The sequence below is a fragment of the Myotis davidii genome, unplaced genomic scaffold (assembly GCF_000327345.1).
Source record: "Myotis davidii unplaced genomic scaffold, ASM32734v1 scaffold654, whole genome shotgun sequence".
NCBI lineage: Eukaryota > Metazoa > Chordata > Mammalia > Chiroptera > Vespertilionidae > Myotis > Myotis davidii.
In genome coordinates this window covers 958,131-971,805 of record NW_006285795.1, presented here as the reverse complement: position 1 = coordinate 971,805, position 13,675 = coordinate 958,131, and the positions used below count along the sequence as shown (strand labels likewise).

The 13,675-nt window shown below is 39.3% G+C and overlaps 1 protein-coding gene across 1 annotated transcript in view; it reads left to right on the top strand.

Moving 5' to 3' along the window:
* The window catches only part of CPED1 (cadherin like and PC-esterase domain containing 1), a 281,356-nt gene that overhangs the window by 72,972 nt on the left and 194,709 nt on the right, over positions 1-13,675 (top strand). The window contains exon 4 of the mRNA XM_006756835.2: positions 6,974-7,049. Within this exon, the coding sequence (XP_006756898.1) occupies positions 6,974-7,049 (76 nt within the window). The remainder of the gene's footprint in view (positions 1-6,973; positions 7,050-13,675) is intronic.

Genomic DNA, 13,675 nt, shown 5'->3' with positions numbered 1-13,675 from the left:
ATGAAGAGGAGTTTGAAGGCTTTTAAGGTGAAACTGTCACGCCAGCAAACTTGCTAGGGACTTGCCCGGCACTTGCTCTCTCCCTCTATTTGTTATCTTACTTCTATCATTGACAGTCCGTCTAGGTTGTGGGCTGCTTGCCTGTGTTCCTGAGAAGCATCTACGGTACCAGTCTATAGAGTGTGTTTTCTTTAGTGAATTACCAGTATGTTTACCGGTAATAAACTTGCACTGTTTTATGTAAATGTTTGATTACATACAGCCTTGTGACAGTTTTCCTGCATGTCATAAGCATTTGAATATAAATTAAAATGTTAAAATCAAATCTGATATTGTTTTACCTTTTATTTGGTGTGTGGAAGGTGTGCGGAAGAGGGGGTAGTCTTATACGGCGAGTATATAACAAACTCTGTATTTTGAGTGGAAATGTTAGGGGGTCGTCTTATACGCCCAGTCGTCTTATACGCCGGCAAATACGGTAGAAGCATATTCCGTGTTCATAGATTGGAAGAATTAACATCATTAAAATGTCCATCCAATCTATGGATTCAACACAATCCCTATTAAAATACCAATGGCATATTTCACAGATCTAGAACAATATAGAGAAAGTTAGCCATTGACAAATCATAACTCAGCAAAAATGTATATGGAACCAAAAAAGACCCCAAATAGCTGCTGCAATCTTCAGAAAGAAGAACAAAGCTGGAGGGACCACAATACCGGATATCAAATCTATATAATAAAAGCCTAAGTGACCATTATGGTGGAACGACCAGACGACCAGTCCCTATGTTGCGCACTGACCACCAGGGGGCAGACGCTCAATGCAGGAGCTGCTCCCTGGTGGTCAGTACACTCCCACAGGGGGAGCACTGCTCAGCCAGAAGCCAGGCTCATGGCTGGGGAGCCTCTCCCGCCTCTGTGACAGCGCTAAGGAGCAGCGAGTCAAATGATAAGGAGCCAGCAGGCGGGCAGTAAGGAGCAAGGGGTCCCAGACTCCAAGAGGGCTCAGGCTGGGCTGAAGGACCCCCGCCCTTTGATGTGCACGAATTTCGTGCACCAGGCTTCTAGTTATACTATAAGCCCATTGTAATCAATACAGCCTGGTACTGGCACAAGAACAGGCATAAGGATCAATGTAATGGAACAGAGAACCCAGAAGTCGACCCAAGCCACTATACTCAATTAACATTTGACAAAGAAGGCAAGAGCATTCAGTGGAATACAGACAGTCTCTTCAGTAAATAGTGTTGAGTCTCTCTGTAAAAAATCAATAAAATATATTTAAAAGAAAAAAAAAAAAAAAAAAAAAAAGAAACTAGATCATCAACTTACACCATACACAAGAATAAACTCAAAATGAATAAAAAACTTAAATGCAAGTCATGAAACCATAAAAATCCTAGAAGAAAATGTAGACAAAAAAATCTCAGACATCTCATGTGGCAGAATTTTCACCTATTCATCTCCTTGGGTAAGAGAAATAAAGAAAAAAATAAACAAATGGGACTACATCAAACTAAAAATCTTCTGCACAGCAAAAGAAACCATCCTTAAAATGAAAAGGGAATCCACTGTATGGGAGAACATATTTGCCAATGATGCATAGTCTAAGGGGTTAGTCTCCAAAATATATAAAGAAGTCATACAACTCAACAAAAGGAAGACAAACAATCTAATTAAAAAAATGGGCAAAGGACCTAAATAGACACTTCTCCAAAGCGGACATACAGATCACCAAGAGACATATGAAAAAATGTTCAACATCACTAATCATCAGAGAGATGCAAATCAAAACAAATAAAGAAACAACAAGTGCTGGCAAGGATGTGGAGAAAAAGGAACCCTAGTACACTACTGGTGGGAATGCAGACTGGTGCAGCCACAATGGAAAACAGTATGGAGTTTCCTCAAAAAATTAAAAATGGACCTGCTGTTTGATTTAGTTATTCCACTTCTAGAAATATATTCTAAGCATCCCAAGACACCAATCAGAAAGAATATATGTATCCCTATGTTCATAGCAGTGTTATTTACAATAGCTAAAATCTGGAAACAGCCCAAGTGCCCATCTGTAGATGAGTGGATAAGAAAGCTGTGATACATTTACACCATGGAATACTATGCAGCTGTAAAAAAGAAGCATCTCTTACCTTTGAGACAGCATGGAGGGACCTGGAGATTCTGGAAAGGCAAATAAGCCAGATAAAGACAAATATCACAGGATCACACTTAAATGTGGAATATAATGAACAAAATAGATCCAGAGACATGGGAGCATGGAACAGACTAATGAATCTCAGAGGGATGAGAGGAGGTGGGAAGAGATTAACCACAGAATTTGTATGCATATATGCATTGCCCATGGACACAGGCAATAATGTGGTGAAAGCCTGGGTAGGGTGAGGGGGAAAAAGAAAGTGGGACATCTGTAATATTTTCAACAATAAAGAAAAAAATAACAAAACAGTTGTTTCAAATTGCTTGATGATGTTGTGGGATTGTCAGAGACTGTAAAGTGGACAAAGCAAGGGCATCTGCTCAAATTAAAATTCGATGTCAGAGGTTTGGAATTTAAGTGCTTAATGAAGATGACCATCGATCTGTTATAGAAAATGAGCGGCCAGGAGTCGCTCTAGTCAGGAAGAGAGTCATATAAATTTAAAACTGTATTGGTCCATGTGTGGCTGAAAGTGAAGTGAGGTCCACTAGTTGGGGTAGCATTAAATTTAGTAACTGGGGCTGCATCTCACCTCTCACAGACAGGTTCTAGTATTTCCTGAGATGAGGGATTGATTTCTAGCTCTAAATGTGTGTGGGATTAGCAGCCCCTAAAACCAGGATGCTGTTTTTAGTACTACGTGGAGCACTGGGAACTACTGAAAGGGCTCTTCTGTTAAGGCATGCAAGGACAGTTCCAGGTGAATTTGATGGAATAATTGTGTGTTAGAAACATGGGGGGATAAAAGGACTTTTTTTTCTTTGATTAGTTGCTTCTCTTCTTGTCATTAATTCTTTTCCTTATGGATGATACTGAACAGCTTTCAGAGATCCTATTTTTGATAAAATAAAAGGAATGAAAGTCTGTACAGATCTAGTGAAGAAAAAGAGCAGTTTCTAAGATACAATATGAAGTATGTGTACTCTCATTGTTCCCAAGTGACTAAAAATTTTTTATTACTTGGATGTTTTCTTACACTTTATAAATAGTCTACATTTAAATGCCTGTTCTCCTTAATGAGTTACTGTAGTGTTAGTTTTTAAATTTTATTTTAAACAGCTTTTAAATGTTACAGTTAATGTTATACTGTTGCACTTATTAATTAAAGGTTTCAACTAAGAATGATTTTTTACTCTTGATTCTGATAACATATGTAATAAAAATAATATAGATACAGATTATCACTGATTATGTTGTAGACGATATGTTGAGATTGAAATCTTTTTAAATGCACATTTCCACCCTAGCCGCTTTGGCTCAGTGGATAGAGTGTTGGCCTGTGGACGGAAAGGGCCTGGGTTTGATTCAGGTCAAGGGCACTGGGACTTGATCCCCAGTAGGGGGCGTGCAGGAGGCAGCCAGTCAATGATTCTCTCTCATCATTGATGTTTCTATCTCTCTCTTCCTCTCCTTTCTTCTCTGAAATCAATAAAAATATATTAAAAAAAATAATGCACATTCCCTTTGTCCCAATTTGATCTCAGAACTGTCCCAGGCTCAAATGTCATGATCATTTTATATTTATTCTAATTCTTTCAAAGATATGAAAGATTTTATGCTAAGGAAAATATCAGAACAGCGGTCTATAAACACACACACACACACACACACACACACACACACATTTGTAAAGCATTCAAACCCAGTACAAAATGGGTATAGAAATGACTATTTGGGTGATTAGGATGTGTCAATATAGATTAATCAATTGTAACAAAATCACCACTGGAAGGGTGGGGGGTGCTGGTAATGGGGGAGGTTGTGTGCATGTGTGGGGGCGGTGGGTGAGCTTCCCCCCAAATAAAGCCTGATAAAAATATTTATTGCAGTCTGAAGCTGGAGAAGCTCATCTTATAAAAGTTAGCTAACCCAGGAAAAAATTCTTTGATGATGTTCCAGTTGATACCGGGATGCAAATCATAAATTTTATGATGTACATAAAAAAATAAGAATATAAATCACTAGAGACAGAAAAACGTTGTTAGGTTTAGCAATTAAAAAGTCAAAATATGTATCATGTAGATGATTTGCCATAGCCGTGTGACCCTATGCTTATTTCTTTGTGCTGAGTCATTCAGTTTAACTGCTTAGTTTGGTGCCCAGTTCCAGATTAGAATGGAGATGATATTTCTGGTGTCACGTGTCACCATGATTATGTCATCTGCTGTGACTCTGAACTCCAAAGATTGACTTTGGAGGAAAGAGCATGGGAAGAGGTCACTGGGTGAGGGCTGGGGAAACCGAAGGCGGGAGGGGTGAGCAGCTACTTCCCTTGGCTCTGCATTTCTGAAGCAAGTGCTGTGTTGACCCTGAGTCAGCTCATCCTTCTGATCCAAGGCCTCAAACGAAAAGTCATCTCTCTGATGAGACACAGCAAAGCACCTTCTATGTGAAGGCTGTGCACGCTGTGCATATCTTTGCAGCATCTACACAAAGCTTTTTGGCCCGTGAGTTTTGTAACTCATGTTACCAAGGCTTCTGTTCCATCCTGTTTGTAGCAGACATTGGCACTTAGGATGCTTTAAGCCAGTGGTTCTCAACCTTCTGGCCCTTTAAATACAGTTCCTCATGTTGTGACCCAGCCATAAAATTATTTTCGTTGCTACTTCATAACTGTAATGTTGTTACTGTTATGAATCGTCATGTAAATATCTGATATGCAGGATGGTCTTAGGCGACCCCTGTGAAAGGGTCGTTCGGCCGCCAAAGGGGTCGCGACCCACAGGTTGAGAACCACTGCTTTAAGCATTTGCAATGACAGCACATTTGCTCTGAGCCCTTCAAGCAGTGGGAGAAGGTCTGAAGCCGGACCTGTGCCAGTACATAGTCTTTCATGTCACTTCCCTAATGCTGGCTCTCTTTCTGGGTCCTTCTATTGTGAAAGATTTTATTTAGTCAATAGCAGCCCAGTCATTTTGCCTGTTGTGGGGGAAAATGGTTCAAGTGTATTGCCTTTAGAAGCTTTTTACATCTGAAAGATGCTTTTATATGTTAGCTTAAGAAAAACAACCAAAAAGCCTCAAACATTTGGTATGAATTTCCCATATTTTCGCAGTGCTCTGTCCCTGACCTCCAGCCTGCTTTAGGAATTCTGAATGGAAAACTTCAGGAATTTATGAAACCCTTTTTCCCCCTACATTAGTCTCTGAATTGTCATATTTGGAATTTAAGAAACGTAGATCTCTAAAGTCTATCAAGCACTATATGTACAGCCTTTTCTCAGTTCCCAGTGCGGTAAGAACATAAGTGTCTCAGATTTTGGTATCTCTGTAGACTTCCAAATGGAGCGTTTAGGAATGTTGCTGGTGCAGATTTCGCAGAGTGGGTTCTGCTGGAGTCTGGCTTCATTCATAGATGACCTGGGCTGAAGTTTGCATTTTACTGAATAAATGAAGAGGAGGTAGGATTGCGATGGTTGGAGAATAACTGACGCATTGTTTCAAAGCTTAAGGTGCTTTTTTAAATGAACCATTAAAAAACAAAACAAGCCCTAGCTAGTTTGGCTCAGTGGGTGGAGCGTTGGCCTGAGGACTGAAGGGTCCTGGGTTTTATCCTGGTCAAGAGCACATGCCGGGCTGTGGGCACGGTCCCTGGTAGGGGGCCTCCAGGAGGCAGCCGATCAATGCTTTTCTCTCATTATTGATGTTTCTATCTCTGTCTCCCTCTCCCTTCCTCTCTGAAGTCAATACAAATACATTTCAAAACAAAACAAAACAAAACTAGAACTATGATTGAATTATTGGGTTGATACTATCTAAGAGCAGATGTGGAACTTAAAGACCCAAGGCTCTAGTCTAACTGCTTTATTCTACAAACTGAGAGAGGGAGGAAGAGGAGCCAAGTGATGGACTCAAGGTTATTCTGTTGGGTGGGAGAAGTGGGACCACAAGCCTTGTCCCTGGTTCCCTCGCTTTTTTCCAACTGCAGCTGCGTTCCTCTCATCTAATCACGCCAGCAAGACCAAGTAGAGAAACTCCAGTGTTTTAGTAGAGTGCGTTAGTTTGAGAGTAACCGATAATTGTTCAAAATGAATCGGATATTCAAAGTAATATACACTTATATCTCTCTGTTGACTTTAAGAAGGCTTTACCATATTTGGAATTATTTTTGAGATTTTGTTGATAATAGCCAATGTGTAAATTTAGGAGGGGAGAGAATTAGCTTGTTTGTACCTTTTCAAGTTAAAGTACATATTTGAATTTGTGATCATATGTATGAGGCTTTTTAAGAACAAATTTTTGTTAAAGTAGAGTTTTATGACAGCTGGGCTTTATATTTGGAAGCAATAATGCCCTGAAGTACGAAGTGAAAAGTAGGGATGGAGTTTTGAAATAGGTTTAGCACTGAATTTCCACTGTCTGTGATTGAAATCACCGAGGGACCTGGGAACGCTGCACGGTAGTTGACTTACTTTGAGGTATGTTATACCTAGTACGATTTTTTTGCCAGAGCTAAATTTGAAACTATGAAGTTATTTGTATTGCTCTGTTTGCCATAAGGACATAGTATTCCCTTTTATTTCTAGCAACTATCATGGCTTTGAAATAAATCAAGGTTTTCAAAAGTATCCCCAAATATTTTGAAGATTTCTAAGGGCCAGGTTTTAATTTTATGTTACCAAATAGACCAGTCTTTATTCTGGATCTAAATGTTGACTTGCAGAGGCTGAGGGCAGGGTGTGAATGGCATTCCCTTTGCCCGAGCGTTTATGAATGCCCAGCTCACTAGAATCTTTTTCATTCCTTTCAGGTAAACATATTACCAGAAATACAGCATCAGCTTTGCAGAAAGGAAGGCTTATGTCAAATAATTCAAAGATTTCCAGGTAAGCTTTCCTTTGCTTCCTTATGCATAAACATGTGAAATATGTAGGCGTCCGTAAGAGACACCATCTGATAGATGAGCTCCTTTGTCCACCAATTTCACAATCATAAATCTTCCAGAATCCACAAGGTTTTACCAATGGAAAGACCTCTATAATAAGTAATACGAGTGTAACATTAATATTCTTTCTTTCAGTTTTGCCTTCTTTCTTTCTAGATAAATATTCCTTTTCTTCATATATGTTTGATTTAATACATTTTCTGCTTTATTTTAAAAGCAATTATTACAGTACTTCTTAATTATATAAAACTTGAAATTAAAAAAATATGTCTTCAGGATTAATGTGTTTCTTCTTTTTGATATCTTCTCAATTTGTCTGTGTGTTTAAGACAAGATGCTGACTGAATGAACTCTGTCTTGACAACATTAGAAATTTAGGATAAAAATCACCATCTCATTTGCTCATAGATTTCCTGAGTGGGAAAATAACATCAGATGTTATATGTCTTCATAGATGAAATTATAGTCTCCTATAAAGCTCATCAATGAAAGTGTTCTTCATATTTCTTATTTAAAATTCATTTAATGTTTAATGGCGATGCCCCTAGAAGGTATTTTATTATATGATTAAAATTTAGACCTACATAGCTTTCATTATATTTAAAATTAATTGTTGTCCAAATGGAATCAGAAAAATAATACCTTCACCCATCGCCTCTTCCATGGGGTTTCTGCTTTCACATCAAACATTAACCACATTGGTATGTCCCACTTATACTACTACTGTTATACACCAAGGATTAAAATAAATTAAAGTGCATCAGCACTTAAGTTTTTAATTTAAGCTCCTTGTCTAAAATAAAGAAGAGCTGCGTAAACTTGGTTCTGTAGTTACTCTCTTAAATGACAGCTGTAACTGACTCCATAGTCTCTAAATTTGTTTTGTTTTTATAAACATCCGCTGAATAGTTTATTTTTTTAAAGTAATGTGAGGCATAAGTAAAATAATTATTTCCATTAATACACTACTAATAAGTTTGGAAATAGTTAAAGCAATTTGAAAAAAATATTGTTTGCATTTTGAAAAATGCCTACAGATTTTTAAGGTTTTGTTTTTGCTATTTACATTTCAAAATGGTTGACTCGGAACATTAAGTTTCTTTAGTGTTAGAATTAGCAACATAGAATCATAGCGATAAAAGTGCATTTATAGCCAGAAATGGATTACCAGTTTATTCGTTTATATCCTAGTTTTGCTTTCATAAAATTAAGACGTTTTCCTCCTTTGCTTTAAACATTTTCTTTTCAAAAATTTTTTTTTATTGATTTCAGAGAGGAAGAGAGAGGGAGAAAGAAATAGAAATACCAATGATGAGAGATAATCATTGATGGGCTGCCTCCTGCACATACCTCACACTAGGGATCGAGCCCGCAACCCGGGTATGTGCCCTGATGGGGAATCGAACCACAACCTCCTGGTTCATACATAGGTAGACGCTCAACCACTGACCCACACAGGCTGGGCAAACATAAGAACATTTGTAAGTTCTCAATATATGTCCTTTCTCCACTGTCTAGTGTGTTATTTTCTATTTATCTTCATGACTAGATAGTTTATGGGATATATAGCTTTTTAAATGGAATTATTTCTCCTGTCATGTTTTCTTAGCTGTGTAGCTTTAAAAGAATATGTCTCTAGCATGGTTGTATGATTTAAACTTTATAAAGAACAGCTTTTGTGGTAGACTTTTTCTGTGACTATATAATATATAATGTAAACTCAGTATTAATGACATTGTATCTGTTCTGAATACTGAATATTTAATATTGAATGCATATTAGATAGCAACATGTCAGTGCCTAAACATCTACAGTAGTTCTATTAAAAAGGTAAGATTGTCAAACTAAACACAATATGACACAATTTAGCCATTTCATTTAAAACTGAAGTGGCCCATGCCATTTTTAGCTGTGTTTTATTTGGAGGAAGGCAAAACAAAATCTTGAAACCAGAGATTTTAGCTCTGCCACCTATTAGCTATGTGACTTAACTTCAGGTTGCTGTTGGGTGAGGATAATGTAATCATTTCATAAATGAAATTTTAAAAATAAAGTAAGTAATATGTGTGTGTGTATACATATATATATATAATTTGATTTGAAGAATATAAACTATTACATAGTATCCCTAACACTTAATGCTTAAAAAATGGTAACTGAATCACCCTAGATTTGAAAAATCAAGCAACAGGCCTCTTAGTGCTTAGTATTATTTTTCTTTTTATATGAGTTACTATCACTAAAATTTTAGGTTTCTGTCAAAAAGTATGAAGGGTCTGAGATTTCTTCTCCCTTCCAAGCTCACAAGTCAGGAGTGCTGGCAGGAGACAGGAGGCTCCTGACTCAGAGAAAAATGACTCTATAATTTACAGCAGTGGCTGCAGTCAGGCTATCAGCATTTGTCCCGGCTCACTGAGCCCAGTCCCCATCGGGCGATGTGAAGAAGACAGCTGACACTTGTAAACTTAGTGGTTTGTGGTTCAAGAGAGGAGCTCCTAGCTTAGGGAGTTTGCCTGTTCTGTAACGGGCAGCGAGCATGCCTGCCCTTTGCCCCAAAGGGAGACATTAGTTTTGTTATATTGGACAAAACCTTCTCTTTGAGGAGGTAGACACGATCTTTATATTTCAAAGCTATCTGCTATCGAGGTGTCTTTGAAAAGATAGTCCAGAGCAAAGGTGGTTCAGTGCCTCTGTTTGCAAAATGTGCAGAAATGTGACAGGTACATGGAGAAGTGTCTCGCCACAGTTTGAGAGATTACCTGAGAAGCTTCACTCTGAGGCTTAATAAATGGATAATTCTGAGCCAGATCTCCAGCCTGGTTGTGCTTCATGTCTCTTATCTATAAAAACACAGTGTTTGGCAATGATCGATAATTCTGAGGTTCCCAGTGCCTTTCCCCACACGGGCGTTGTCCCAGGTTAGGCGGCAGAGAGAATCAAGGATGCTGAGAAAGGATGGATGATCATACCGATTAAACACAGCTGGGGCCCTCCACGGGCAGCAGGACACACGGAGTTTGGGCCAGATGCAGAGGAAAGCTTGAAGACAGCGGGGGAGACTCGCAGTCTGTTCCCTCCCGAAGCTACACAGAGTGTACCTGCCATCAGGCGTGTGATTCACATCCAGAGGCACAAATCCATGGAATTTCTGTGGGCTTACGAACTGATTTATTTTCATCTTGCCATTTAGTGCTTTGCTTAAGAAAAAAAAGTTGCCTAATTTTTTTATGAGCCCAAACTTGTTGCTAATGTTTTCTTTGTTGCTTTTTACTGTTTGTGGGGTTTTTTTTTTTTATAAGAAGAATTTCTTTTCCATATTTGAAATATAAGTACAAAACAAAACATCAGAGAATTGTTTTATTTCATGTGTGAGTTGTTGTTTTTGTTCTTTTTTTTTATGCAGGATCACCATCCAAGAAGTCAGGGTTAGGAGTGAGCCAAATTCTTGGCTATTACTCATTCTTCCCAGTAGTGTTATCTGAGCTCTGAGCAGTGCCTGACACAGGACGTTTGAAATGTATCCAAAATTGCACCCAAAAGGTAGCATTTGGAACATTTTAGGATCTGTGTCATTATTTTTTAATAAGATTGTGAGCACCTAAAGAAAAAATAAAACAATAAATAAAATGTAATACCTTTTGTTGTATCTAAACAAGACTGGAGTTTAAAAAATTATAAATATTTACTTACCAAAGATAAAACAAAATCTTTAAAATAACATAATTGAAATTATTTTTAAACATTGATCAATAATATTTATTTATCTCGCATGGCACTGATGATTCTTTTTAATATTTTAGATTTTAAAATTCCTTTTTATCATATGATATCACTAAAATATTGTTAGAGAATCAGATAGCCTGCCTTGAATTTAAACAAGACAACATGGAAATTGTTAATGCTTTAAAAAATATATATATATGTATATATATATATATCTTTATTGATTTCAGAGAGGAAGGGAGAGGGAGAGAGAGAGAAACATTAGTGATGAGAATCATTGATCAGCTGCTTCCTGTATGCCCCCTCCTGCGGATGGAGCCCACAACCCCGGTATGTGCCCTTGACTAGAATCGAACCTGGGACCCTTTAGTCCACATCTACTGAGCCAAACTGGCTAAGGTGTCGATGCTTTTAATGCTTTTATTTATTTCCTTTCCTCTGCTATAAATTGGTAGAATGTTTTTTTTCAAACAAGATTACAAGAAATGAGACATTCCCAGTTTTAAAGAAAATTGGGAACTTATCTCTAAGAAGCAATCAGGCAAATTTCAGAGGCCAGTTTGCCTGTTCTCTGTGCTCTCAAGTGCTGCCACCATCTCTGCATCTCCTGTAAGCTCTTCCAGGCCTCTGTCTTTCCCAAGACTTCACGTCCTGTCTTATACACAATTATATCCTTTATGCAAAACATGCTTCTCCCCAAGCAGAACTCTCAGCTCTTTAAGTATGACTGACTTCAGCTAGGTGCTGGTAAAAGTAAGCTGATGGAACTAATGCAGACTAAATTACACCCTCACCAGGGTCATAAGCCTCTTAGATGTATTTGAATTTTTATAAGAGAAGCTTGCAAACCCAGTGAATTCCTAATTGGTAGAATTTCTGGGAGTGTATTCAAATTCCCATTCAATCCAACAGCAAGTCACTCCCAAAGCTTATCTATCTACTTGTCTCCATCTCTACCATTTCCAGCCTAGTCCAAGTCAACATTTTCTCAGACCCTTCCCACTTCCTTTCTTGTTCTATGCTCATTCTCTTAGCATATCTTTGCATTTCCCTAAATCCTTGGTAACTCTAGCTGTTTTCTTTTTTAAAATTTACTTTTAACCAGAGAGAGAGAGAGAGAGAGAGAGAGAAACATCAATGTGAGAAATATCCCGTAGGTGCCCTGATTAGGGATGGAACCCACAGCCCAGGTATGTGCTCTCATGGGAATCAAATCAGGACCTTTTTGGTCTATGGAATGATGTTCCAACCAGTTGAGTCTCCCAGCCAGAGCTGGAAACTCCAGCTTTGATTTTGATTTTTCTCATGAAATGACTTTTGTTAACCCCCGAGAACAATGAAGCTGGGTTTTCCACTAAAACCTTAATCTCTGGAGTTGGGGTATAGTCAGCATCTCTTTGCTTCTCCTTACTATTATCTAGTGTTGATTTTTCAACACTAGAGGCCTGGTGCACGAAATTGGTGCACTCGGGGGTGGGGTTCCCTCAGCCCAGCCTGCCCCTCTTACAGTCCGGGAGCCCTCAGTGGATGTCCTACTGAGGGCCACAGTCTGGCAGCAGAGGCTTGGAGCAGGTGTCCCGTGTGTGTGTGTGTGTGTGTGTGTGTGTGTGTCTGCTGGGGGTCTGCCCCCAGCCACACCGTGAAGGCTTGGAGCAGGCACCCCTCTCTGTTGATCTCTCAGGCTCCTGGCCTCCACTGCGTGCTGTACTCTCCCTTGAGCTGTGGCCAGGGTGAGGTGCTGCCTACAGGCTGCACTTTCCTGCTCTGGGATCGCCGCGGCAACCCAGAGGCAGGCGCACAAGGGGGCTGCCTGCAGGCTGCCCTTTCCTACTCACCAATTGCTGGATCACCAGGGCACCCGGGGTCAGGCCCTGCTGGGTGCTCCCAGTGAGCAGCACTTTCCTGCTCTCTAATAGCCATGGTGTCCCAGCTGGGGGCAGGGCTTAGGTGGCGATTGCGCCACCTAAGCCCTGCTGCACCGGGCTGCACTCAGGGCCCGATGACGGCTCTCGCTGTCCCACCCTGCCTGCAGTATGCAAATTAGCCGCCATCTTTTGTTCGCGGCTAATTTGCATATCACGCTGATTAGCCAATGGGAGGCATAGCGAAGGTACAGTCAATTACCATCTTTGTCTATTATTAGATAGGATAATTAATAAGAAAATTATCACCTGGATTAACATCTTCCTCTCTACTTCAAATCTACATTCATTCTTGTCAAAATGATGTTTATTCACATGACCCTTTTATCATCCAAACTCACAGCTTTTTTTAGTTTAGTTTTTTATTTTAAATAAATCTTTATTGTTGAAAGTGTTACATATGTCCCTTTTCCCCCGCTTGCCCTCTTTTTCCCTTCATCCTGCAAGCTTCATGACGTCCTTGTTCATGGGTCGATGCTCAACTACTGAGCTACATGGCTGGGCACAACACAAGTTTGTTTTTAAATTTTTAAATAAATCTTTATTGTTGAAAGTATTACATATGTCCCTTTCCCCCCCTATTGCCCTCTCCCCCTTTCCCCCCCAGCCTCACCACCCCACTGTCTGTGTCCTTGGGTTATGCATATACGCATATGAGTTCATTAGTTGATCTCTTCCCCCCACCTCCCTCCACCCTTCCTTGCCTTCCCCTTAGCAGAATGTTCTCTAGATCCATCCATGCTGTTGCAAATGGTAAGAGTTCCTTCTTTTTTACAGTTGCATAGTATTTCGTTGTATAGATGCACCACAGTTTTTTAATTCATTCATCTGATGATGGGCAGTTAGGCTGTTTCCAAATCTTAGCTATTGTAATTGTGCTGCTATGAACATAGGGGTGCAAGTGTCCTTTCTTATGGGTGTT